Source organism: Hermetia illucens, chromosome 4 (genome assembly GCF_905115235.1).
Source record: "Hermetia illucens chromosome 4, iHerIll2.2.curated.20191125, whole genome shotgun sequence".
NCBI classification, from domain to species: domain Eukaryota; kingdom Metazoa; phylum Arthropoda; class Insecta; order Diptera; family Stratiomyidae; genus Hermetia; species Hermetia illucens.
In genome coordinates this window covers 27,706,542-27,731,325 of record NC_051852.1, presented here as the reverse complement: position 1 = coordinate 27,731,325, position 24,784 = coordinate 27,706,542, and the positions used below count along the sequence as shown (strand labels likewise).

The 24,784-nt window shown below is 44.8% G+C and overlaps 1 protein-coding gene across 1 annotated transcript in view; it reads right to left on the bottom strand.

Moving 5' to 3' along the window:
* Positions 1 to 24,784, bottom strand: part of LOC119656197 (protein sprint) — a 586,096-nt gene that overhangs the window by 540,618 nt on the left and 20,694 nt on the right. Inside the window, exon 3 of the mRNA XM_038062582.1 lies at positions 8,193 to 8,262. Coding sequence (XP_037918510.1) covers positions 8,193 to 8,262 — 70 coding nt within the window. The remainder of the gene's footprint in view (positions 1 to 8,192; positions 8,263 to 24,784) is intronic.

Sequence of the window (24,784 nt, the reverse complement as noted above, 5' to 3'; positions counted from 1 at the left end):
TTCCTTATGAGACCATTCCACCTCCACATCGACCGTCCGTTGATTGTTGTCTTGCGAATAAAGCTACTGATGAAATAGCGTAAGGAATGCACTGGCCCGCAGCGCATTAAATGGTGGCAATTTCGTGAGGACAAAGGTTAGTTTTGGATTCGCAATGTTCGAATAAAGTTCCATGAAAAAAAACGCCTCTACCAAACGTTTCTCGACGATAAAACAAATCTACAAGAATACTAACTGGGAAGCCCAGAAAATCGTCACTCATGCGATCTATTACAAAGATCTTAGCGATAAATTGGACACTTGGGATAGCGGGAGAGATCTGAAATCGGCCTGTCAAAAGCCTACACGAACGAACCTTCTATTACGTTAATAACAAGAACTGTGACCTTGCTTATCGAAAGACGAGCTTCAATGGATTGATGACAGAAATATTTAGAGCAGAATACAGCGGAAGAATTTAGTCATCCTCTACTTCCACAAGCATTGTCGGCATTTGGAGCAACTCCGGCTATCAGTGCAACTGAAGTCAATGAAGCAACAGGACTTGATGACATTGCATCTGAGGTTTGGGAAGTGAAGAGCTGTGACGCAACACTGTGGCTCAGCGAATTCTTCAGCCGAGTTATTGAGGAAGGTAGAACACCATCTAACTGTCAAAAAGTACCACAGTCGCAATATGAAAAAAAGGTATTCCAGCAGAATGTTCAAAGTACCTTTGGATCCGTTTGCTGTCCCATGCCATGAAGATTCTTGGATGCATTCTTGACAACCCCATTCGCAAAATCGTTCAAATAACCGTCAATCAAGCCGGGTTTGTCAAAGAACTGCGGAACTACTGAGGCTGCGCGGTTACTCATCGAGAAACACCGTGAGAAATATCACCCTCTTTACATTGTATTTCTGGATCTACACGATCACTATCAGTGGAAGTGTCGAACTCTCGGATTAATGCTATCAGCCAATGATGACTTGCGTTGTGAAATTGTTTGACGCATTAGCGCAACCTAGTTGAAATGTCGTTCCACAACGGGCGTTCTTTGTGATTGACGACTCAAAGAACGTTTCAGAACGAAAACTTACCGCAGTGTCGTTTGCCTAGTCGCCCTCTATGGTTCCGAGTGTTGGCCGATTATAAAAGACAATAAACGGTGTCCCGCGGTAATAGGGATGACTGCGTTGGACTAGTGACGTGACACGTTTTGATCACATCCAAAATGAGGATTTGCTAAGATTGTGGAAAAATTTCTGAAGCGGCGTCTTCGATGGTATGGTCATATAATTCGCTAACAAGGATTCACTCGTCAAAATTGATCATTGAAGTCGGTGATAAGTGACTAAATGGTCGGCTGAAAGAATGGTGGCTTGATACGCTGGATGGGGATTTGAAAGCCTAGCAACTGATCAGATCAGATCAGGCGTCTGACTGAGCAAAATAGCGCATGATGATCATGACAAGCCGACACCGCTTGTGAACAGGAAGCTGAGAAAAAGAAGAAAATTTTTGTTCACCTTCCCCTAATTCTGCACATTTACATAGGAATCAGCCTTTAGTTTTTTAGAGAAATCCTCTATTTCTCGCCACTTTTCTCAGTTTTTCTACCCTTCAACGCATACACAATTTTGTAGGTCTTAACTTTCTCGAAACTGGTGGTGACAGAAACTCCCATTATTATTAGAGACATCGGTCTTATAAACTTTTTAAAAAATTTCTCCATTTTTCAAACAACTTTTTTTCAGAATTAAACCCCCTGGAAGGGAGGTATTGGCATTTAAGTTTTTTTCAAGCGTTTTCTTCACTTTTCACCAATATTTGGACTTGCTGACCTGTTAACTAATAAACTATTTTTCGCTCCTTTTACCCCCTGGCGAGATTGTTGCACATGAGTTGACAGCTATGGCATTCTGTTAGTACACGAGAGTGATGAGATTAATGTTACAGCTACCTCCCTTCCGTTTATAACCTTTGCAGGGCTGCAACCTATATTCAAAGCTATCATACCATTAAGTTGGCACTGCAGGCTCAGTTGGGGTGGAGTGCTCCAATTACAGGGATCGTTTAAGGCGACTGTCCTTTCCAGGGGAGATAGCGGCTGACAACACCAACAACAATTACAGCAACACGACGACACAACCGACAATAGTCGAAATTTTTAAAAGGAGCAACAATACACGTTCACCGCTGCTGGCAGCTAGAATGGAAGAAGTGCGAAGTTGCTAAGGTCACCTACTGAAAAAGTAGAAAAGTCCACTGTCCTAACGGTGAAGATGACTAGAGGTGAAAAAGGGAGTGACACCGCAGAGGCTAGGAGTCTTGGCGGTCAAAAAGGAGACACGTCATCCAATTCGAGTTCGGAAAACGGGCCACAAGGAAAGAAGACAAATTCCGAGGTGCCGGACACCACCTGGTCGGGAAAGAAGGGTAACGAAAGAGTAACCTGAGGGGATAGATCTCATCCAAAAGACAAGAGTAGAGGAAGAAAAGCAGCTTTAAAAATTCAGCGTGGTCCCGTGGAAAATGAAGGCTGCTCGTCCAGTGAAATAGTTTCATGGATATCAAAAATGACAGAATGAAAATGGAAGAACTGCTGCAGCACACCAGCAAAACTCCTGGGAGATAACCGACGAGGAACTGAGGAAGAAACACATTGCTCTTAGCCCACCAGAGGTTGAACAAACATTCGAACAAAATAGTGGAAAACAGCGTGGATTTGCCCACGGAGACGCAGCAAGAAGAATTCCGCCAGATGATAACCAAGCGAACCAAGCAGTATCGAAAAAAGTACTCGTATAAAACTCTTCAAAAACAATCTAAGCTGAATAGCAACGGCAATGACTCCACTGTAGTAAAGTCGATGTAGAACGGTAACATCAGCGTCAAATAAAAAGGGAAAAGGTAAACCACGGCCAGAAGCTATTCTCATAAAACCGAACGAAGGGAGATCTTTCGCAGAAGTTCTTCGAGGAGTCCGCAACAACGCCAAACCAGAAAACCCTTGCGTCTACCCGGCGTGCTCAAACCGGCAATATACTTGTCGAGTTTGGGTCAAAGACCGATAAGGAGAGTACATTCTACGTAACAGTCCGGAGCATTCTAAACACGAAAACAGTGGTTTTCATCCTAGAACCCATGTGCACCATTGAAATAAGGGATCTGAATTGTCTCACTAATACGGAAGAAGTGGGGGAAGCAATAAAAGGGCATTATCCAGATCTGAGCAACGATTTGCTGAATAAGACGACGCAGTTCCAACCTGCTATTTTAAGTGTTGGGCATACTGGCATATAGGACGGGTTTGCAAGGGACAGTACAGAAACAGTTTGTGTTGCAAATGTGGCGAATCCGGGCACGAAGCGAAGACTTCTGAGTCGGCAAAATGCTTTGCAAGGATCGCAGTCTGCAGAAAGAAGATTCAAAGAAGAATTATTAAAGGTCAAAAGTCAAGCACTACGATCCACATCCTGCAAGAAAACATGCATAGTAGTGCAACTGCCCGTGATCTGATGGGGCAGATGGTGCAGCAAAGAGGAGCTGACTTTTTGCTTCGCAGCAAACAGTACCGAGGCAGGGGCTCACCAGCGCGGTAGTCCGATATACATGGCACTGCTGAGTGCGGGCCCATGGTCGAGGAGAGGGTTTCGCTTGTGTTCATTGTGCGGAGGTGACGTTTTTCAGCGTTTACTTCATGAGTGAATTTATGCAAGGTTCCCGGAATAGGCTCACCATCTTGGAGGACGAGTTTAGAAACACGGAAGGTAGAGTTCTATTCAGAGGAGATTTTAACGCCAGAGCCTTGAAATGGGGTATGCCTCAACCAGATTCTCGAGGCACATACATTTTGGATATGGCCAACAAGACTTAATGTTATAAATACAGGTAGCACCCCATTATTCTGACGCCATGGTTACTAGGGCACTCTCCTTGACGTAGCTTTTGCTACGGAGTGGTCCAACGGTGGAAGGTACTAGAAGATTTCGCGACAAGTAATCATCAGTACATTACTTTCGAAGTGACAAACGACCCTTCCCAATGTTCTGCCGTCCGACAAATACCTACCAGTGCTCATCACTCTGTTTTATGGCAGCGAAGATGAAGGAAGTCGTGCAAATCCTTTTTCCGGGACACCGAATCCGAACTGACGTTGTCAATGAAAGAGTTAGTACTGAGGAATGCTGAAATTAGAGGAGGCGGTTCCGTTCATGAAATCCAAAAAACACCACGATCGGCTAGTATTCATAACGAAATATTGAAACTCGTATGTAAATACAAAATCGAATTTGCTACTCGGCGCATTAAACGCATATTTGACGGCAGGTGTTTCTCCCTCATGCTGGAAGATTACAACGCTTGTGCTGATAAGCAAGGGCAAAGACGACCGCGAGGCGCCGTCAGCATATCGGGGAAACTGCTTGAAAAGCCCGTCAAGTCAAGACTGACTGACGCAATACGTGCTGCAGGAAACTACTCACCAACATAATATGGTTTTAGAGTGGGCCGATCCACAAATGTTGCGATTGGGGAGGTGGTCCGGGCCGACACAGTCGCAAGAAAGGCCATTAATTTTGGGGGTGGTGCTATATGCTTTAGGCACTGGAAGATCGTATCCATACTCTGGGCTACCTATTCTGGATGTTGAGGAACTATTTAAATACTATATATACTCTACGGACTCCGGGAAGGACAACGGAAAATGAAGATAACATCTGGGATCTATCCTTGTTCCGGACCTTCCGTGGATGATGTTGCGGCACTAGTTCCTGCACCCCCGATTGTGTAAGTTCAGTGCACACTGGCATCATGACACGAAGATGGCCTTCTTTGAGCAGATTCGTAACACCACAGATAAGGCTACCGCTAGAATGTTATGTGATTTGTCGGCTAATGTCCAATGTCGGTGGTGCCTTATCCAGTAGGCGTCGCTTGCTGATGAGCGCGGTTTACTTCGTCTTCTTTATAGTTCCATAGCAGGGGCTGACTCCCTTAGTAAGGAGGAGTGACGCAAACGCCTAGCGCAAGTACATAGACGAGGGGCTCTGCGAGTTGTGTCCGTTTATCGTGCCGTGATAGTAGGAACAATTCCGATCACTCTCCATGCTGCCAAGCGGAGGCTTATATACGCCAGAAGAGGCGAGGGAAATAAGGAAGCTGTCGCTAGTGAGTTCCTGTCCAGACCAGCAATCTTGGGAAGGCAAAGGCAGGTGACCCGGGCATCGCATAAATGACGTGCCGCCGTAGTTCAATCAAAAGCACGGTCAGGTTGACTATTACCTAAGCCAGCTGCACACAATCGGAAAATCACGGTCGGCCGACTGCATTTATTGCAAGGATGTAACGGATGATGCCTGTTACACCTTTTTCCTCTGCAAAAGATGGGAGCGCCATCGCCGCCACCTCTCGATGGAAGAGAATCTTGCATTCTTGGACATCACAATTGAGGCCATGTTGCAGAATGAGGGCACGTGGAGCCGAGTGGCAGATGGATATCAGAAATGCCAGGATAGCTGAGGCTCCCTACTTCCACAGGGTTCTGCTTCTATATTGAATAGGCCTGATCTGAGGTAATGTGTCAAACGATTCCGGGTCAGAGTTCTAGATGTTTCAGGGGATTATTTTAGCCGGTAGTTTGTCTGAGACAGGAGTCCGGCACTTTGTGCGTGTATGCATTTTAGTCCTTTCCCAAAAAAGAAACCCCCTGGCGAGAATAGCTTTTCCATGTTTAAAAAAAAACATTTTCTTTCCAAGTATCAAATCTATAGGAGTACTTAATGCTGAGTTAATTGTAAGAGTGAGTTTTCTTTGTTTTTTGTTCTAATCGTGAAGGTAGTTTCTGATTTCCGACTTGTTTCATAACATCTTGGTATCGCCTACACATAAACAATATGATCTCAGCTTCCACCTTCAGGTATATCCCATAACCTTATCCGTATTTGCATGTCACGAATCAGGAAATCCACAGATATTTAAACAGCATTCGTGAAATGATAAGCCACCCTAAGAGCCGTCATGCCGTTCACCATAAACGCCAAAACCAAGCGAAAACAAATCCAATAAAAACCAAATAAATTCCGTTAAATGAAAATAAACACGAACCTGAAAATCCAGGAATACCAGATACAACTTTTTCCGTGTCGAATTTCAAACACATACGATTGCTTCTCGTTTTGCAAAATCATACATCCATTTCCTCTTTGCATACTCCCTTATGCAAAACAACCCTTGGAAGATTTCTTGGCACGCTAGTCCCTCAGACAACTGTAACAGACACCTAGGAAGGTTTCACTTTATATTCAGAGAAAGTAGGGAAATGAAATTTCGTAAAGAGGCGGATAACTGACAAGGGAGAGAGATCCTTTGAAGCTGCAAACCGCCGAGCAAACTCACCCGAAAAAGGAACCCCTTTTGTGATGTTTGAGCTATGCATGAATATGACGTGTGCGCTCCGCAGAACCCTATTTTACTCTTCCGTGATGGATGTAGTCAAGCTGTGACCACAACGAAATTCTATTGAACACAATGGGGAACAACGGGCCATTACCTGCACACAAAATGTACATGGTCTCATGCAGAATCTATTCCTGAAATTAAAAGTCATTGGGAAAATGTTTTCCATCCCTGCTGGGATGTTTTCTCAGGCTCCAAAAGGTATGCATCAAAGAAAATGAAGGCAGCTTTGAACTGAAAAACTAATAGCACACACTAAATTGCATAACTTTTGGAGTGGAAATAATCTGCGGTTGCAGTTTATGACCCTGTGGCGTAGTTAAGTGTAAGGGGTGCAAGTCATGGAATTGTGATTAGGTGAAAAAATGTCTGCAATGTACACATAATTTCCACAGTTGCTTTGTAATGGACAAAGTCCTCTAACAGTTTAGGGATACGATGCTTTCTGGCACTGAGTTGGAAATTAAAGAGATTTTTAAAATTTCTTCGAGCACATCCCGCTTGGACTCCTTTAAGAATTAATTTCCATCATTAGACTGAAGGCAACATCATTAGGCTGAGTACATCAATGAATATTGCACGAAGACACCTGTTCTCCAGTATCTAAACTTCAATGAGGTACTTAACGTTCTTTGACCCGCGTGGAGCCAAAACAGCGAGTAACTACCCTTGCTGGCACTGGCTTTCTTATGTCAGAAGACATCATCAGCATTATCATTACGTCTTTTCCAGACGATTCTGTAAATATCTTCGCCAGTCCCCATTATCACAAAAAATTGCATGTTCAACGAGTATCTTTCTTCATTAAACCGTTGATCCCGGCTAAACGATAAGCACTTGAACAGGACGAGCCGACTCTCCAGAAAATGGGATAAACACCGACAGCTGCTTCTGTACTATAAAAACTGCCCATCCTTTCTCGAAAAGCTTTTCGCTCCCCAAAAAATGCTTTCAGATAATGCAATACTTGAAAATATGGCAGAACATAAGGACGCAGGTAACCGAAGTGCTGAATTTATTCCACATCACTGAGCAGTAATGACAGACGCCTACTGACTATTACGAGGGATATCGGAAGCCTTGCATTTGATGTCAGCCCCAATGACGCTGTTCAGGAGAATGGATCCATTATATCAACCTGTTGGAGCCGGTTACATGCTTCCAAAGCCAGACTTCGATGGAGCGTTATCATTGAAAGTTAAAATAAATGACGAAGAACTTTTGCTAATTTATTACCCACGCTGGAGAGGAAGTAAACCACAACTCTCAGAGCGTCCCCCCGAAAAGAAAAATCTGAAAAGCAAATTAATGTTGTAACAACACATTAATCCCCTCTCGCATAATGGCGGCGTTTAACATCACGTCTTGCATAGGCGAAAACTCCGCACAATTATCGCCTACATGCCCTCGGAAACTTCCTGACAATTCAACCCTCCCCTAGCCACGTGTCCAAGATAAAGGCTTCAAAGATAACTTCATCTTCCTCCGTATCTTTGCTCTTTTGCTCCGTTAGTTGTTTTGTTTTGTGGATGTCGTCATTTGATTTATATTGAAGTTCCGGAGCGATGTCGTCTGGTGATTTGATTCGTCCTTGCAACTTGTTTTGTACTTTTGATGAGTAAACGTGCCCGGAATTCATCGGAAATTTCATTAAATTTGGAAAATTACCAAAATACACAGAAAAGTTGATGAAGGAGTGCATAGTTTGCGAAGGAAATAATTTTCGAATATGAAATTAGGTTCGGGTACTTACCGCCATATAAGCGCTCTGCCCGCGAATTGCCTGTGGGCGAGGCTCGCTTGGAGTAGTCGTTTTGGGACGTCTGAAAATGGAAAATAAAATTATATTTGATAATTTTTAAGTGGAAATTTGAGAGAATTCTAAAATTTACAGGGAAGTCACTAGGGAGGAAAGGGCTCATTGATGTAATACCGACTGTTATTCCATTGCTCTGGGACGCCTAGGCGTTTCTAAGCCTTTTTTGAAGAAAGGTAGGTGAATGCATTTATACACAGAGTGTAGGACTTCCGCAACAGTATACCGTCAAAAAATCAACTAAACACCTTTCTGTCATCCGAAAACTAGCCTGGAACCGTTTGACGTTTCACCAACGGGAGGGGAGAACCACCAGTCGAGTTCAATCTTCTTCGCAACATGAGGAGTCTGAACATAATGCACAACACTACTCCATGTGCTAACGCTACTCAGCATCTCTCTGGCAATGATGTCTGAAGGAAGATCCCCTATGTCTCCATCACAGACTGGGTTGAACCCAGAATACATCGCCTGCTAGACGTAAGACTCGCAATGCTTACCAGTAGCAAACATAAGGCCGAAACTACAGCTGCAACCTTGTCCGCTGCTACTTTGATTTGCTCGAAAAAGCACATCTTTTAGTCAAGTGTCAGTCCAAGGTACTTAACCGTGTCACATTTCGATTTGGGGGGATTCTCCTTTTAGCCAGGATGCCTCTTTCTTGTTTTTTTCGAGTGGTGGGTTGAAACCATGACCAACCATCCATCCGCTTACCCGCCGCATCAATATACCAAGTTTGCTTTATACCGGTTCGACAATACTTCCGGAAATAAACGCCCCAACATCATCTGCATAACTGACTGGGCGCGACCCTCCTCGCATGTGGAGTCTAAGCAAACTATCAAAGTAAGCGTTCCAGATGTCCGGCCGTAGGATGGATTCCTACATTACCCCTAACGTAATCTCCTTCTCCTCTGACCCTCTAGCGCCTCGTAGAGCGGGGATCAGTTCCTCAGATAATCCCTGAATATCCGTAAAAGATAGCTTGGCACGTGGAAAGTATTGCCTGATGTGCTTAGAATGTCTTTCGATATTACGATCTCTGCTGGCGGGTCGAAAAGTCTTCGGCAGAACATACCGCTTCAGCGAGTATATTTCTGATGAGCTTCTCGAGCACTTTCGCAACAGTATCAAGCATACAAAGTGGTCAGTATGCAGCGCAGCGCAAACATCGCAACTTTTCAACGAGATGGAAAAATGACCTATTTCAGGCAAGCGTTGAATGTGCCGAATAGCAGAGCTGTCCGATATTGGAACATCAGTTTCTATACCTCTGCTGGGATATCATCAGGTTGTACCACCTTCTTATTTCTCATCGAGGGAACTGCCTCGTTCAACTCTCTTATAAAGAAAAGTAACCTCGTCGATCAGGTCCTACCAGCAGGATGGTGCATGCCTCCTCCGGATCGCTTACACGATGTGTCAGGCGTTGGAGTTTGTAACACTCCTTCCTGAGCTCCGCAATTTCCACAGTCCACCAATACATACACGGTTTACCTTCGAAACACCTCAGATCACAGAGGGGTTGCGGCAACCATTTCAAACGCGATACATTGATGGTCGCTTGCCGAGAAATTTTTAAGATCTCACCACTCGTTCACTAGCCACTGATTTCGACGCGAAGGTTACGTCAGGAATGATTTTCTTCACACCATAGGCGCCGGAACGGCGGGGTGGATCCGGTGTTTAAAATGAGTCTTGTTCTTGCCGCCATTTCAAGAATTCATTACCCTCCAGAATCAGGGTAAGGCATGTCCCATTCAATTACCCTGGCTTTGAAGTTATCCCCGACTAAGAGCCGTCGCACCACCTTACCAGATGCACCACAGTCTGTGGCTGTCGGGGACCTAATAGGAGGGCAACATCTCCTATCAGGTCTCCGACAGGTCACTGTCTGTAATATTTGGTCATGACGGCCCGAATCCGTATCCTATATATTACGCATATGTATATAATTTTTCCACTGTTAAGAGGTATCCTCGGGTATTGCTCGGCATCTTCCGTCACAGCGAGTTTTTTGCCTCGAGAGGCAGTTAAAATCTTGGATTTCAAGGAACACGTGGGTCCCAGGCTAGAAGCCAAAGCTTTCTTTTCCTGTAGTCCCTGACCATTTCATAGAACGTACCTTTATTCGTTATCTGGGACCTAACTCGTTGAGGACTCCAGCACCGAATGGAAGACACTTCCCCGCTATATTCGGGTTTGATCTTATAATGGATCTCGCTCGGGACTTCCGTAAAGGTCTTACCCTCCATGGACTAAATAAGCAGTGCTGATGGTGTAGTCCCCATTCGTCTCTCCACATTTGCGTTGATGCTCAACCATTCATATTTCCTTTAATTTTAGGCAAAAGCATTTCTGACGCCGCGGTGTGTTGTTGCCTCTTAACTTCGCCTTTTTCGTTTGAGCCCTGGACACTACCGGGGTGAAGCCTCCTTCAGATGCCCCTTCCTTTTTTCGTTTTTTCCCCAATTCGTTATGCAAGGCTGCAGTGCTCTTAGCGAGGGACGTGGTTGTTTCTGCTTTTCGGGTATCATCTGTTGCTCTCCATGTCCGCATATAGTACGAAATTCGATCCAGAAGATCGTCCAGCTCTATTATCATCTATGCCTTTGCTGATGATTTTCTAGGCGAACATTGCAGACCGTATGCGCATTACTTGATAAACCTTTCCTCTTCGGCTTTCCAAAAACAGTCGACTAGCCTCCCACTCGGCTTATATTCGAAGTCATCTGGTCAATTTTAGCAGTTTACACTATACCTCTTCCCGCAACAACAGCACTGCGTGGTTTTATCTGCGTTGCCGTCTTCGTCTTGTGTGCAGGATTACTTTGCGAATCTTGTTCTTTGTTTGTACATCCCGATGTTTTGGCGGCTATTTCAGCCCTTGCTGCATCCTTCATTGGACGCTGCTGCGAGCGACTTATTTTCAAGCTACGCACAAACGCAAACCAACTCTTTCTCCATTCTCACTCTTTCTTCAGTAATGTTATTTTCATTCCCTATTGATGTTTTCATCGTGTCCAAAAGAACTGGCCGCAATAGTCAAAAACGGGTGTACCCTCGGGGAGAAAGCCCCTACCCCAGTTCCCAGGAACTTGACCTAAGTTTAGCTGAACCCGGAACTCAAGGGCTGATTAGCACTCGCTCATTACAATGCGGCCCACTAATACCGGTTCAATGCACACTATCGACCAGGGTCCCAAAGGGGCTACTACCACCTTGGTAGAGTTAGGCTCACATTATCCCATCGACGTCTCCGTGGAGTTAAATACGGCGCAGAGGTCAAGATTTTTCGGAATCCTATTATATCAAAAACTAATTGATAGACACAGAAAGCTACAAGAGTTTTAATTATTTTTAGGCTCATAGCACCGGAGAAATGGGGATGCATACTAAAAAAAGTACGTTCGATATACACATCAACAGTATAGCCAGCTCCTGTGCTGCGATAATTTGGGTGGACAAGATCACTCTCAGTATAAGTCTAAAAGACTATATATGTATATGAGCAACCAGGTAAACTGGGGAAGTTTAGCAGTGACCTATAGCTAAAATCAACAAGAGGTTCCTCACCTCGGGAGGAGGAAGAGCAAGAGTTATTCCTCCAATGAGAAAATAGTTCAAGCCAAACGGTACATGTGGGTAGACGAAAATATATGCCCCCATGTAACCCTAAAGGAACTACAGAAGGCAGAACATAGTGGTCCTAACTGAAAACCAGGCGGGTATGCAGGTTCTCCGATCGAACCATGTAAAGTCTAGACTAGTATGGGAAGTTGTGGACATTGTCTGCAGTTTCTCTGAAGAATAATGTCTTTTACTTGCTGCAGGAAAACATACCAGGGGCTAAAGCACATAAAAGTAGTTCATTGCGCTGCCATATGGGTTCGGAACGGCACTCTCCTTAGGGTTCTTACCCAAGGCCGAGGGGACGGCATTGTCTGGATTCCGTGTTCAGAGATACCTTTTTTCAATGTCTATCTTACGCCGAATGGGACGATGCTGGACTTTCGACGCAGGATTGATGCTTTGGGAGACGGTATCTTAGGCACGAATGGGCGGATCCTGATTGGGTCACTCAGACTCCAGAGGAAAACGAATTCTCGAAATGGCGGCGAGAACAGCACGGGTACTTCTAAACATCGGATGCACCCCAACATTTCGGCGCCAAGGCTGCGAAGGAAGCATTCCAGACGTAACCTTCACGTCGGAGTCACTGGTGTCGTTGGTGGATAGGTGGCAAGTTCTGGAAGACTTCTTGGCAAGCAACCAACAATACACAAACTCACGGTGTGCGCCGCTCCGGCGCTCTTCCTGTGCATGAAACGTCGCAAAGGTAACATCGGGAGGTTTGTCGAATATCTTGGAACAGGTGGGGCTGCGCTGGAGGGTACTCCTGAGAGAGATGGCGCTGCAGCTGACACTGTTGTATATTCAGTTATGGACCTGATAACGACGACCTGGGGAGCTTCCATACCCAGGAGGGCATCGAGACGTAGGAAACCTTTTATGTATTGGTGTACGGAAATTGCGAGCTCTGGAAGGAGTGCTGCAGGCCCCGCTGCTTAACACAACGTCTAAACGACCGGGAGAAGGCATCCACCATAATGACAGAGAACAGATTAGCCAAAAGGAGACTCTAAAGCGCAATAAACAGGAGCAAAGCTCGCTGCTGGTTGGATCTGGGCTCTGCGGAAACCCTGTTCACTTAAGGCCGGGCAGATGGACTGTACGAGCACTACTCTCTGCGCACCCCGTACAGGATGATAACGTCGGCGCGGAGAGCGCCGAGGATTGCCCACTTTTCTTCTATTTGAAAGAGTTGGAACAAGCAGCCCGCTCTATGAAAACCAAGAAGGCGCTAGGACCCAATGATATTTCAGTACAGGTATACAAATTGGTGTTCCAACATCGGCAAGACCTACTGCTCGGCGTATTAAAGCTTGCCTGAAAGGAAGCATTTTGGCGAGGCTTGTGCTGATCAGCAAAGGAAAAGACGACCCTAAGTTGCCGTCTTCATATCGCTCACTTTGTATGCTTCACACTGCTGGGAAAGCGCTCGAAAAACTCTTCAGAAGTAGACTCGCTGAAGCGATATGCGCTGCTAAAGACTTATCCCCACAGCAGTTCAGTTTTAGAGTAGGGAGATCCACAGTTGACTGTGGATTGCTTTCAAGCAAGTCGTGGATGCCGTTCGCCGAGCTCGACGGGCGGTGAGGTAGGTAAGATAAGAAGACATTCTAGGCGTAACGAGCAATAGTTTCCACGTGCCGAACTACCTTTTACATATGTTGAGGGACTATCTGAGGAATCGCTCCCTGGTTTATGAAATAGTAGAGGGTCAGAAGAGGATGGAGGTCACTTCGGGGACAGCGCATAGATCCATCCTAGGGCCGGGCCTCTGGAACGCTTGCTATGATAGTCTAATCAAACTCGATGTGCCACAATAGTCGTGTCTGTCTGGTTATCCAGATGATGTCGCGGGGCTTGTTGCTGGATGCATTGTCCAACAAGCGCAAATCAGACTTGGGATGTTTATGCAACGGGTAGGCGAATGGATGATTGTTCATAGTTTCAATTTGCGCTGGAAAAAAAACAGAAGTAATCATCTTGACTAAAAAGAGAAATCCAATCCTGCGTCCCATATCGTTGCGATTTGATAATCGAGTCAAAAGCAGCAATAAAATACCTCAGGTTGACTCTTGACTCAAAGATGAGCAAATCAAAGCAGCAGCGAACAAGGCTACAGTTGGAGTTTCGGCGTTAAGTAGGCTAATGTCAAATATTGGGGGTCCTCCGTCCGGCAGGCGAGGTGTCCTGATGAGTTCAACGCAGTCTGTTCCACTCTAGGGCGCAGAGGTATGGGCTGACGCTCTTCGCAAGGAGGTATATCGTAGGCATCTCGCGCAAGTACAGAGACGGGGAGTTTTGCGAGTGGCGTCTACGTACCGCACTGTTTCGAATCGAATGATGGTGATCGCAGGGGTTATCTCCCTTGCCCTGCTTGCTAAGGAGCGTAAAGCCATATACAAGCACAAGGGCGAAGAGCCAAGGAAGACGGTTGCTCGTGAAGAACGGCAACGCACCCTAGATGAGTGGCAACTATCTTGGCAAAATGAAACTAGAGGCAGATGAACTGTGCGGTTTATTGGCAACTTAGGTGCGTAACTGAATCGGAAGCATGGTGAGACTGACTATTTCCTTACCTTCTTAAGTGGGTATGGAGGTTTCCAGTCTTACCTGCACGAGATTGAAAAGGCACGATCTCCGGATTGTGTGTTCTACAATGGAGTTGTGGACGACGCCCAAGACACCTTTTTTGCTAGTGGAAGGTGCGATGGGATTCATCAGCAGCTCCATTTAAACATAGGGCACACACATCTTTCTCCAGAAAACATTTATCGAGGATATGCTGAGGAGCGCTGACGGGAGGAGCTGTGTTGCCGTTTACGTTCGAGTCCTTGTCGTTACAAAGAAGATAGAACTCGTTCGGTGGAAGGGCTGGATGGCAGGGGGTGCTTTGAACTGACAGTTCCCTTCCTCCTCTCCCCTCCCATTGGTGAAAGGAATTCCCTGATTTGAAAGCTCCACAAGGCTGGAGAGTTCGAGGACTTGCCTGAAGTAATATAACAAACGGTTCCAGGTTAGCTCTCTGACGATGAAAAGGTGTTTAGCTGGTAATTCAGCGACGTACCGTTACGGGAGTCCAGGACTGTGCGTAAATGCATTCACCTACCCTACCCAAAAAAAAGAAAAAGTACTCTGTGCCAAAGGGTAGACATAGTAGCATGTTCCTGGCGAAAATAAAAGCCATAAACACGTACGTTTGCTTAAACCCCCAAAAGAACTATAAGAAGCAAAACATTGTGATCCTAACTACCAACAAGGATTTCAGATCGAACCAACTAGTATGGCACTTAGCGAACCTGGGGATATCTGACATTGCACTTTCTGTGAGGGACAGTGAAAACTTCATTCAGATTTTGGAAAAATGTCCCTCACTTGCAGCAGGAAAACGCACCTGGGTTTAAAGTACCTAGGAATAGGAGACATCCACGAACTTCTGTCGGTTATTGGGCGGATTGATATAATATAGTCGTGGCGTGGTATACAAAGGTGCTCCATTTTCATGACGTCATTCAAATTGATCATATGCGAGAGGTGTTTACTGATGACTCCATGCCATATTCGGAGGAATGGATCAATATTTGGACAACTACCCTTTTCCACTACTTTTTTCACTAACATGGTATGGGCTCCCCAACTAGTCCTTCTTTCATTACACTTTCTGCTCTGAGTTGTTTCAATGCTGAGTCACACTATCATTGCTTCCATTCTCCGGTTTACGAGTGCACCTTTCACAATGTTTTAAAATATTCATCCCTAAAACATCGTAAAGGCTCATACCTCTGCACTAACCTTTCAATTATATTAAGAAAAATTTTCAATTCCATCCCAGCATCTCCTCTCTGCATATTTTCTCCGTAACATGTTTAAGTTTTCTGCTCTCTCCTCATAGTAGCGTTAAACTAAATGTTGACTTATTAAAAATTTACGAAAATGGATCAGTAAAATTCTGAGTAAGGGGAGACTCCGTTGTGGATACACCAAGCACCAGCGAATATTACTCTCCCATCCCTTCTTTAAATATTTTTAGCGGAAAAGTTTTTCTTTTGAAATAAACATTTATTTCGTTTGAAGACCCTTTACCCCATAGAATCCTTCCGCCAAGAAGGCCCTTTCCTCCCCTTTCCAGTGTACTGGCATAATACTCTTCCTCCTTCTTTGTAAGAAAAATGATAGGAGCTGAATTCTGAGGCAAAAAGTTTTATGATTCTCAATAAAAATTCTTCTGGGCGAAAGGAAGAACTACGGGTGGCTGTACGGAGCTCGGTCGTTCTGCTTCATGTCAACTGCCTTCCTTGGTATTATACTCGTATGATAAGCGGCTCGAAATAGAGCGTAGCCAAAGTCATAGAAAAAGTGAAAGGACGCGTTGTCCTCTTTTCGTTGTTGTCATCATAACAATTTACAGGATCTCTGAATGTCATAAGCAAGTTTGAAAGGGATCAGAATGCTTATTTGGTATCGCTGACAGGATGATGATGGGTTATGGCTTACATTCTATAATCTCCAACCAGAGAAATAATGTAGTTTTCTAGACCAGGATATGGCTTCTATGGTCTATGGGTAATAACCAGCTTAAGCGACACAGTCCCATTGTCATCATCGGTGGCAATCACTTTCTGGATGTGGGAGGCAGACATTTATTGCGTTCCGTAGTCCGCCTTTTGAATTAAGTTAATGTCCTGTCTATCATGGCTTCTGGCAGTTGCTCCTTCCTAGGCGGCTAGTTAGCAGCTTGTCTTGTTGATTTGAAGATTCTTCATCTTACAGTTGGATACATAAAAATGGGATCATCTTTTTATGGTACGTAAACCGGGGTATACTCATTTTATTTGAGGGAGTGTCTTCCACAAGTTGTGAAAACCAAGCTGCAATTCAAGCGAATTTCTGGATTTGTTTAATATCTCCCTGTTCCAAGAAAATTTTGGGATTTAAAGGCAAATCTATGGCCATTTTCTAGTGTAACTAACTGCAGGATCCGCATATCGAACTGTCCTGAGTTCGAATTTTGGCCCTAAAAATCAATACAAATCTACTTTTCCTATCTTTTTGTTGCAAATTGTATTGTCGACGCTTGCATTCAAATGGAATATTCCGTGCATCCTGAAAGATAGGGTAGATTTCTCATATCCTCGGCACTAGTAATATCCTGGACAATTCCTTGCTAGGAGTGTCAACAAATAAATGGTTGTAATTTGAGGCGTACCATTTATTCCTGCACAAGGACATACAATCCCCCGGCAGCGGTGGATGATAGGCAATTTGTTAGCTGTCGGTAACGTAATTTCCACTCTTTTTTGCAAACCAGGGCCTCGTATAGTCAGAAGTCATATACGTCGAAACCGAACTTCAGAAGTACACGCATCCCCTTCAAATTCCATCTGAGGACTCAGCTGCAAGGATAGGAAGAGCCAGACAAACCACGAGATAAATAGGATGTAGCGACACAATACGATGACAAATCAATTGAAAGCGAATTACTTGCAAATTGATTTCAATTACTCAATCTGAGAGGAAACTAATGACCACGACTACAAGCCCGTCAAAAGGACGAAAGAATGCATGACAAAGACCTGGCCTGGGGGGAGTAAAAATGTCGAGATTTTAATCAATAAAATGAATTTAGTGCACATTAGGATGGTCGTTTTCATTATGAGGAAAGAACTTGGTGTCTGGCCTGTTATCCTTTGTCTCGGCTAAATTGGTGATAATGAATGTAAAGGGGGAGGACGTGCTCTCTCAGTGGCTAAGTACAAAAGAAAATTGTAAAGCTGAGGACCAGACTTTGATGTGATTGCCTTTTGCTTTGATCTTGCTTTTGAGTTTGTCAGACTTTCAAATGAGTTTCGTTATTTTATATAAAGTTTGCATGCGATTCCTTGGTGAGTTAAAGAGGAACACAATGTTTGCATAGTGCAAGATTACTCTGGTGACACTTTCACGCAACTTTCGAAAATAAAACCTTTTGAAAGTGAAGTGCCGAATTAGGAGGAGGGTGCCGGTATCGCAAAGTTGTCCATTCTAAATTAAAGAGTATTCTCTTCAGCACAATTCGCCACGTGCTTCGGAACCAATATGGATGATTTGGATACAGACAATTACTAAAATCCCTTACATAATGATATTCACGGTGGCTAGGTATGATAACCAACTGAATTGAATAAAATATTAGGAGCGAAGTTGCTGAGAAGACCGTGCCGCAATCCCTGTTGTGCATCATTGGAAGTGAGGGTACCTGCGATTTCAGCTCCTAAGAGGGCGGGCGCACATGAGTGGCAGTTGATAGTTACTAATCAACCAATGTGCTATGCAATCCTGGGAGTTGGTTTCGATACCCAAACCCAGTCAAGTGCGTAGTTGGGATAATATTCGTTAAAAAATCACATGGTATCCTTTTCCTCATATTACGGACGAGCTATTGCAACCTCCGTTCTTTCCAGAACCCTGAAAAGAGTAATTCGATTCTAACCGCATGCTTTGCTCTCATATCTGTCATATACTTTTTCCTACGATTCGCAATAGTTCTTCCTCCTTCCTTTTCCTCAGTCAATTTCAAATGGAGCGGTCAAAAGGTAGTATAGTTCCCAGGACGAAACATGGATTGGTACCCACGATGGAGCATAAAACCTGGGAAACGTCTGCTGAACCAACACCCACACTTCCACGCTTTCTTAACGAAAAGCTGCAGACGGAGAAGGATAAAGGTGAGTCTCCCGCACCTAAAAACGGGACAAATTGTATCAACTAGTCCTCCAGGTTGGGGGTTGGGTAGGGCTTACAACCCTACACGGAAAACCAAAGTTACGAAGCCACAGAAAAAGCCTTGGACTGGATGGACTTTAAAACGACGAACCCGGCAACGAAAACAGAATAAGGATTTGCGCATTTTCTCATGAAATGTGCGCTCCCTGTATAGAGCTGGGACTGCCAACCAGCTAAGCGATACCCTGTACCAACATAGGGTTGATGTAGCAGCTTTCTGGAGAAGAGCCACTAAACCATATATGATAGTAGCCATTCAGTAAACCATGTGCTCGGAGTAGGTTTCTTAGTCAGCCAAAAAATGAAACCTGCTGTTATCGGCTTTGAAAATAAAACGAAAGGCTCTGCACTCTGCGTTAGCGAGGCGAATTTAGAAATATAAGCCTCATCAACGTTCACGCCCCTACAGCGGAGACAGTAGAGTCGGAGAAAGATACCTGCTACAAGGCAGTTGAGGGGACCCTCGAAGCCTGCCCCAAGTATGATATTAAAGACCATACTTGGAGATTTCAACAGCCAAGTAGGGACGGAAGCCGTATTCAGGCAATAGGTCGGCTCCCATAGCTTACATAGGGATACTAATGATAACGGACTGCGGATTATTCAGTTAGCAGTATCACACGAAATGATTGTTAGAAGTACCTGGTTTGCGCAGAAAACGGTCTACGGTCTACGTGGATATCTCCACACGGACCACTTTCAACCAAATTGACCACGTGCCGATTGATCGCTGTCACCTCTCGGCCTTGAGGAATGTCATAAAATATAGGGGGGCCAATACAGACTCGGATCACTATCTCCTTGGCGGACTCGAATTACCACCCCACCTAAAACCCTCTGTCAATCAGGTGAAAGAGAATACTGAAGCCATTCACAACACAGCCCTCCGCAACACCTATCAGGGGGAAATGGATTCCTCAATAACCGCAGCTAACAGATGCCCTGAAGAGCGTTATCATTGATACGGCCACAAACATACTTGGCCCCAGGCTCAAGAAAAGTCGGAACGGCTGGTTCGACGATGAATGTAAGCTAACAACGGAACGGAAGAACGCTGCATATCGGGAAATGTTGCATTCTCAAAGAACGCGGGCACGCGCAGAGACTAACCAAGAACTCCATCGAACGGAGATGCGACTTCACAGACGGAAATAGGAAGCCTGGGAGTACCAACAGGTCTGTGAACTCGAAAAGTACAAGGAGCAACCGTACCAGGCGCGGAAGTTTTATCAACAAATCAGCAGAATGAAACCTTATACACCTCGATGCTCATCCTGCCGAGACAAAGAGGGAAATCTGATTTTCGACAGAATGGTCATGTTAATCAATAGGTTGAGTACTTTGATAAACTACTCAACAACTAGAGCATCGGCAAGTTAGAGGTCCCGCCGACTGAAGACGACGGACATATACTTCCACCACCAAGTGTATTAGCAACAGTCCGTACAATTCATCGGCTTAAAAATCATAAGTCGCCAGGAGCCGATGGAATTACAGCCGAATTGTTTAAATATGGAGGCGACCAATTACATCAAGTAGTTCATCAACTTGTGCTCAAGGTGTGGGACAGCGAATCAATGCCTGATGACTACCAAAGAGGCATTATCTGTCTCATACATAAAAAGGGAGCTATCACAGAGTGCAGCAATTATAGAGGTATTATCTTGCTGAGTACCATCTATAAAATATTTTCCGATATCTTGCTAGGCCGGATAGCTCCATAGGCCCAGAACATCATTAGCCCATACGAAAGAGGTTTCACTCCAGGCAAATCAGACAGACAGATCTGCGACAAGCGATGGAAAAACTGTTGGAATATGGACATCAGTTGCACCATCTTTTCATCGACTTTAAAGCCACCTATGATAGTATAGCCAGAGTAAAACTGTACATGGCGATGAGAATGTTCTTACCCTGACCAATGTGCGAGGCCAGATAAAAGCAGCAGGATCGCCCTGTAAACCATTTGATATCAACAACGGTGTATGACAAGGGAACGCCCTATCATGCGTCCTCTTCAACCTGGACCTGGAGAAAGTGATCCGTGATTCTGAGGTAAATGCGAGGGGTACGATCCTCTTTAAGTCCACCCAACAACTGAGAGAGTCAATAGGTTACTGGGGACGGGTCACTTAATCCGTATAGATAAGGATGATCCAGCCCGAAAAGCCTATAGGGGCAATATCTATGGCAGAAAAAGAAGACAAGGCAGACCCTGCCTGAGATGGAGCGATGTCGTAGGTCAGGACGCCAGACAGCTTCTAGCGATATCGAATTGGTGGACCTCCGCTCAAAACCGGGATGTCTGGAGTTCCTTATTAAGGCAGGCCTAGACCGGATACCGGTTGTTGCACCGTTGATGATGATGAGGAACAGTATTTGAGATGTTCCAAATGTACATCATCCATGTACAGGAAAAAAAAAGTTAAGATTTCGCAGGACAGAGTGGATACACCTCTGAAAAGTTTGTTCCGCATTGCGCAGACTAAAAGCCATCCGTGTGAAGTCCAGGAGTCTGAAAGGAGTCCATACTGCCGTTTTTGGAATATGCTCTCGAGCTACAGGGATTCGATGGTTTGCCTTGGCTAAGTCCACGGTCGTGAAAACGCGGCAGTTAGCGAAGTTGCGTGCAAGGTCGTGAGCGGTTTAGGATAGCGGTCTGGGAAGGTCTGAGCATTCAGACGTCTGTAATCGTTACATGGTCTCCATTCGGGTTTAGGAGCATGTGTAGTGGAGAAGACCAACAGCTATTTGATGGTCTGCAAATTCCCTGCTTTTAAAAATGTGCCGAATTTTTCTTAGCAACAGCGAGTTTCTGGGGTGGTAATAGACGCGCCTTCGAGAAGATATGGGAGCCAGCAGTGTAGATGTGGTGCTGTACATCATGCTAGTTGACTGCGAGCGACTACTCTTTGAAAGACTGACAGTAGAGCGGGTGGAAAATTTTCCTGAAGACCTGAGCGAAGTTACGAGGCTCTTATAGACCTCAAAACTTCACTCATTCTGCAGATCCACTAGCAATCCCTAGCGGCCTAGATAGTCTGCGTCTAGTATGGGACTGCTGATATCCGTTACAGCAACATGCAGGGAAACGTGATACTGATGATGCGGTGATACTAGAAAATTGCAGAACTCGTCGAGGTCCCCGACACGCGACTACCTGATCGCCTATTTCGCCTGGAGGACCGCGAACGCGTTTGGGACCTACCATGCAAACACTAAGTTCCGACTGTTGCCGCCAGCTTAGAGACGGTAGCGGTGAGGGAAGGGTACTGCTTACTGAAGCTCAGCAATTTTGCCCGTGGCTTCCCGCGACACTTCACTGACCACGGAGTGCGTGGTCTGCTAGTAGATCGGCTCATAAGGGATAGATATATCTCTAGGTAGCCACTTCACTGTAGGAAACATGCCTATCAGAAATGCAAATCCACGGAGACAGCACTCCATGAACTAACAACAAAAATTGAGAGGGCAATGCCCGCTAAAGAATACAAGAATGCATTTATGGACATCGAAGGTGCTTTCAATTATGACTCATTCGGCATGGAATCGGAATGTTAATCAGTTGGATCCTTCACATGCTAGAGTGGAGAAACATCCACATATTACTCGGAGACAAGTCTATTGAGGCAGGATGTCTTAGGGGTTGCTCACAGGGAGAGGTTCTCTCTCCTCCGTTATGGCTCCTGGCAATGGACACCTTGCTATAGCTCCTAGAGGGCACAAAGGTCATCGCACAAGCATTTGCGGATGATCTAGATGTAGTAATTATTGGAAAGTTTGCGGGCACAGTATATGACCGCCTGAATGCAACACTGCATGTAATCCGTAGTTGGTGCCTCCATAATGGATTTACCGTGAACGCTATGTTCATTAGGAACGTCAGGTGGGGCAGCTACATGCTATCCACCTTAGCAGGGGCAGAACTCCAGCTAACAAAAACAGTCAAATATTTAGGAGTACATCTCGACTGCAAGTTAACGTGGAAGCACCATATCCAGGAACAATACCAAAAATCATGCAGATTACTCTGGTGCTGCCAGACGTCAATAGGTAAAATCTGGGGACTTTCACCTAAACGGATTCATTGGATGTATAGGTCCATAATAAAGCTCATTTTAATGTATGGGTGCATCATGTGGTGTCCAAGACTAAACGTTGTTATCAGCAGGAAGCTGCTTACCCAGATTCAGAGGCTCGGTTGCCTAGTATTACTGGAGCAATGGTTAGTACGCCGGCTATGGTACTCGAAGCTATTCTAAATTTTTTCCCAATTCATTTGGAGGTAAAATTGAAAGCGGCTAACGACGCATATAGGCTGGATACTATCGGCACGTGAAAAAGTGGCCAATCATACGGTCATGCAGTCTTGGCAAACATCAGGTGGCTCTGATGCCCGCCGATCATATGGTTTCCAGATTCGTCTTGGAAAAGACATACTCCATAGTAATCACCAAAAGGGAAGAATGGTCGATAGATGGCTCAAGCCTTTTGGGATTAGGGGCTTAATAATGTTCACCGACGGGTTAATTATAGAGAACAGATCGGGTGGAGGGTGTTCTCGGGAAATCCAATTATGGAACTGGCTCGAGCTATCGGAGAAGTGACGACCATATTCCAGGTGGGGCTAAATGCCATTTTATTGGCAGCAGAAGAATGTTTGCGGCAAAAATAGAGGAGTCGCATCATTCGAATCTGTTCCGCCAGTCGGGCAGCATTATCAGCATTAAACAGCAATGAGATATCAAGCCAGTTGGTGTGGAGTTATAAACATGTGCTGCTGAAACTTGGCCGACTGAAGGAAACATTGTTGATGTGGGTGCCAGGGCCTCAAACATCGGTGATAATGAGAACGGTTTTGAATCTACAATGGTCAAGTCTACTGACGAGGTGGAAATGGCAAGGATTCACGCAACCGAGTGAAGCAATTTGAACCTCTGCCGGCAGGCGAAAATCTTTGTGAAGGAACTCGGGCCCGCTAGAGTGGCATTTTTGTTGTCTCTTAAGAAGTGGGACATGAAAACCCAAGTAGGACTTTTACCGTGACACTGTCCCTTAAACTACCACGTGGAAAAAATTGGAATTGGAGGAAGTAGAGACGGCCCTGATTAATATGCAGCTGTCCGGTCTCCTCAGACCTCAGACGAAGATACCTTGGTAAGGTTTTTTCAACGAGGAGTCTGCGCATCCTCGGTTTCTGCAGAATATTCTCAGATTCGCAAAAGCTTGCGAACGGCACCAGCGAAAGGCTGATGAATAAGTGATCTCCGGGGATAGTACAATGGGCGTAGCAAAGGTCTGAGTGCTTGAAGCTGCGACTCCCCCCACTGAACTAAACCTACTAACTAAGGCAAGCTGCCTTCTACCAGAGAGAGATGAAGTTATAAGAATATCTTTACATGATTGGGACCTAGTATATAGTTAAAGTCGCCCCGGTGGAAACAATTTTCAACCCCAAAAAAGTGGAATGAATAATATAAATATGTTATCGCTGGTGGATTGCCAATCTAAATGCTTCTATCCCAAATTGATGAAAATGGACGCCTACGCCCGCCAACAATTTAATGAAAATGTTGACTGAACCAATGATTGCAAAGAATAATTTCTAAGTGTTAGCAAATACCATCATAGAACCGAGACAAGAATGCGATCGTTATTATGTACATCACAATGAGATCAATAGCATCTTCGTCATGACCCCATATCATTGAGTTCAAATCCAATTAGCGCTGACATTGACTTTGAGGAGGCAATCTTAGCCAGTGAATACTTTCCTCTTTTCCCTTCGAAACAATTGAAAATTCTGAGCAATTTTCCTTCATTATCTCAGTCAAGGTCAATGAAAACAATACGCCTTACCTCCAGGGCTCAGCAAATTCTTTTTCAGTTTCCTCCAATTTCCATAATTATTGCATAATTTTTCACACTTCTTCACCTCAACTAAAAAAATAATGACATTTTTTTCGATTACTCCATCACTAAGTGGATGAACATGAGGTAATCGCTCACTTGTTGGAAAAGACATGTGTAGCACTTAGGGCCCAATTATATGAGTCTTTCGTATGAGGAAGACTGACGAAGAAGTAGGTGAATAACACTGAACCCACGAGAGAAGTCTAGGAGTTGGATTTGAAGCT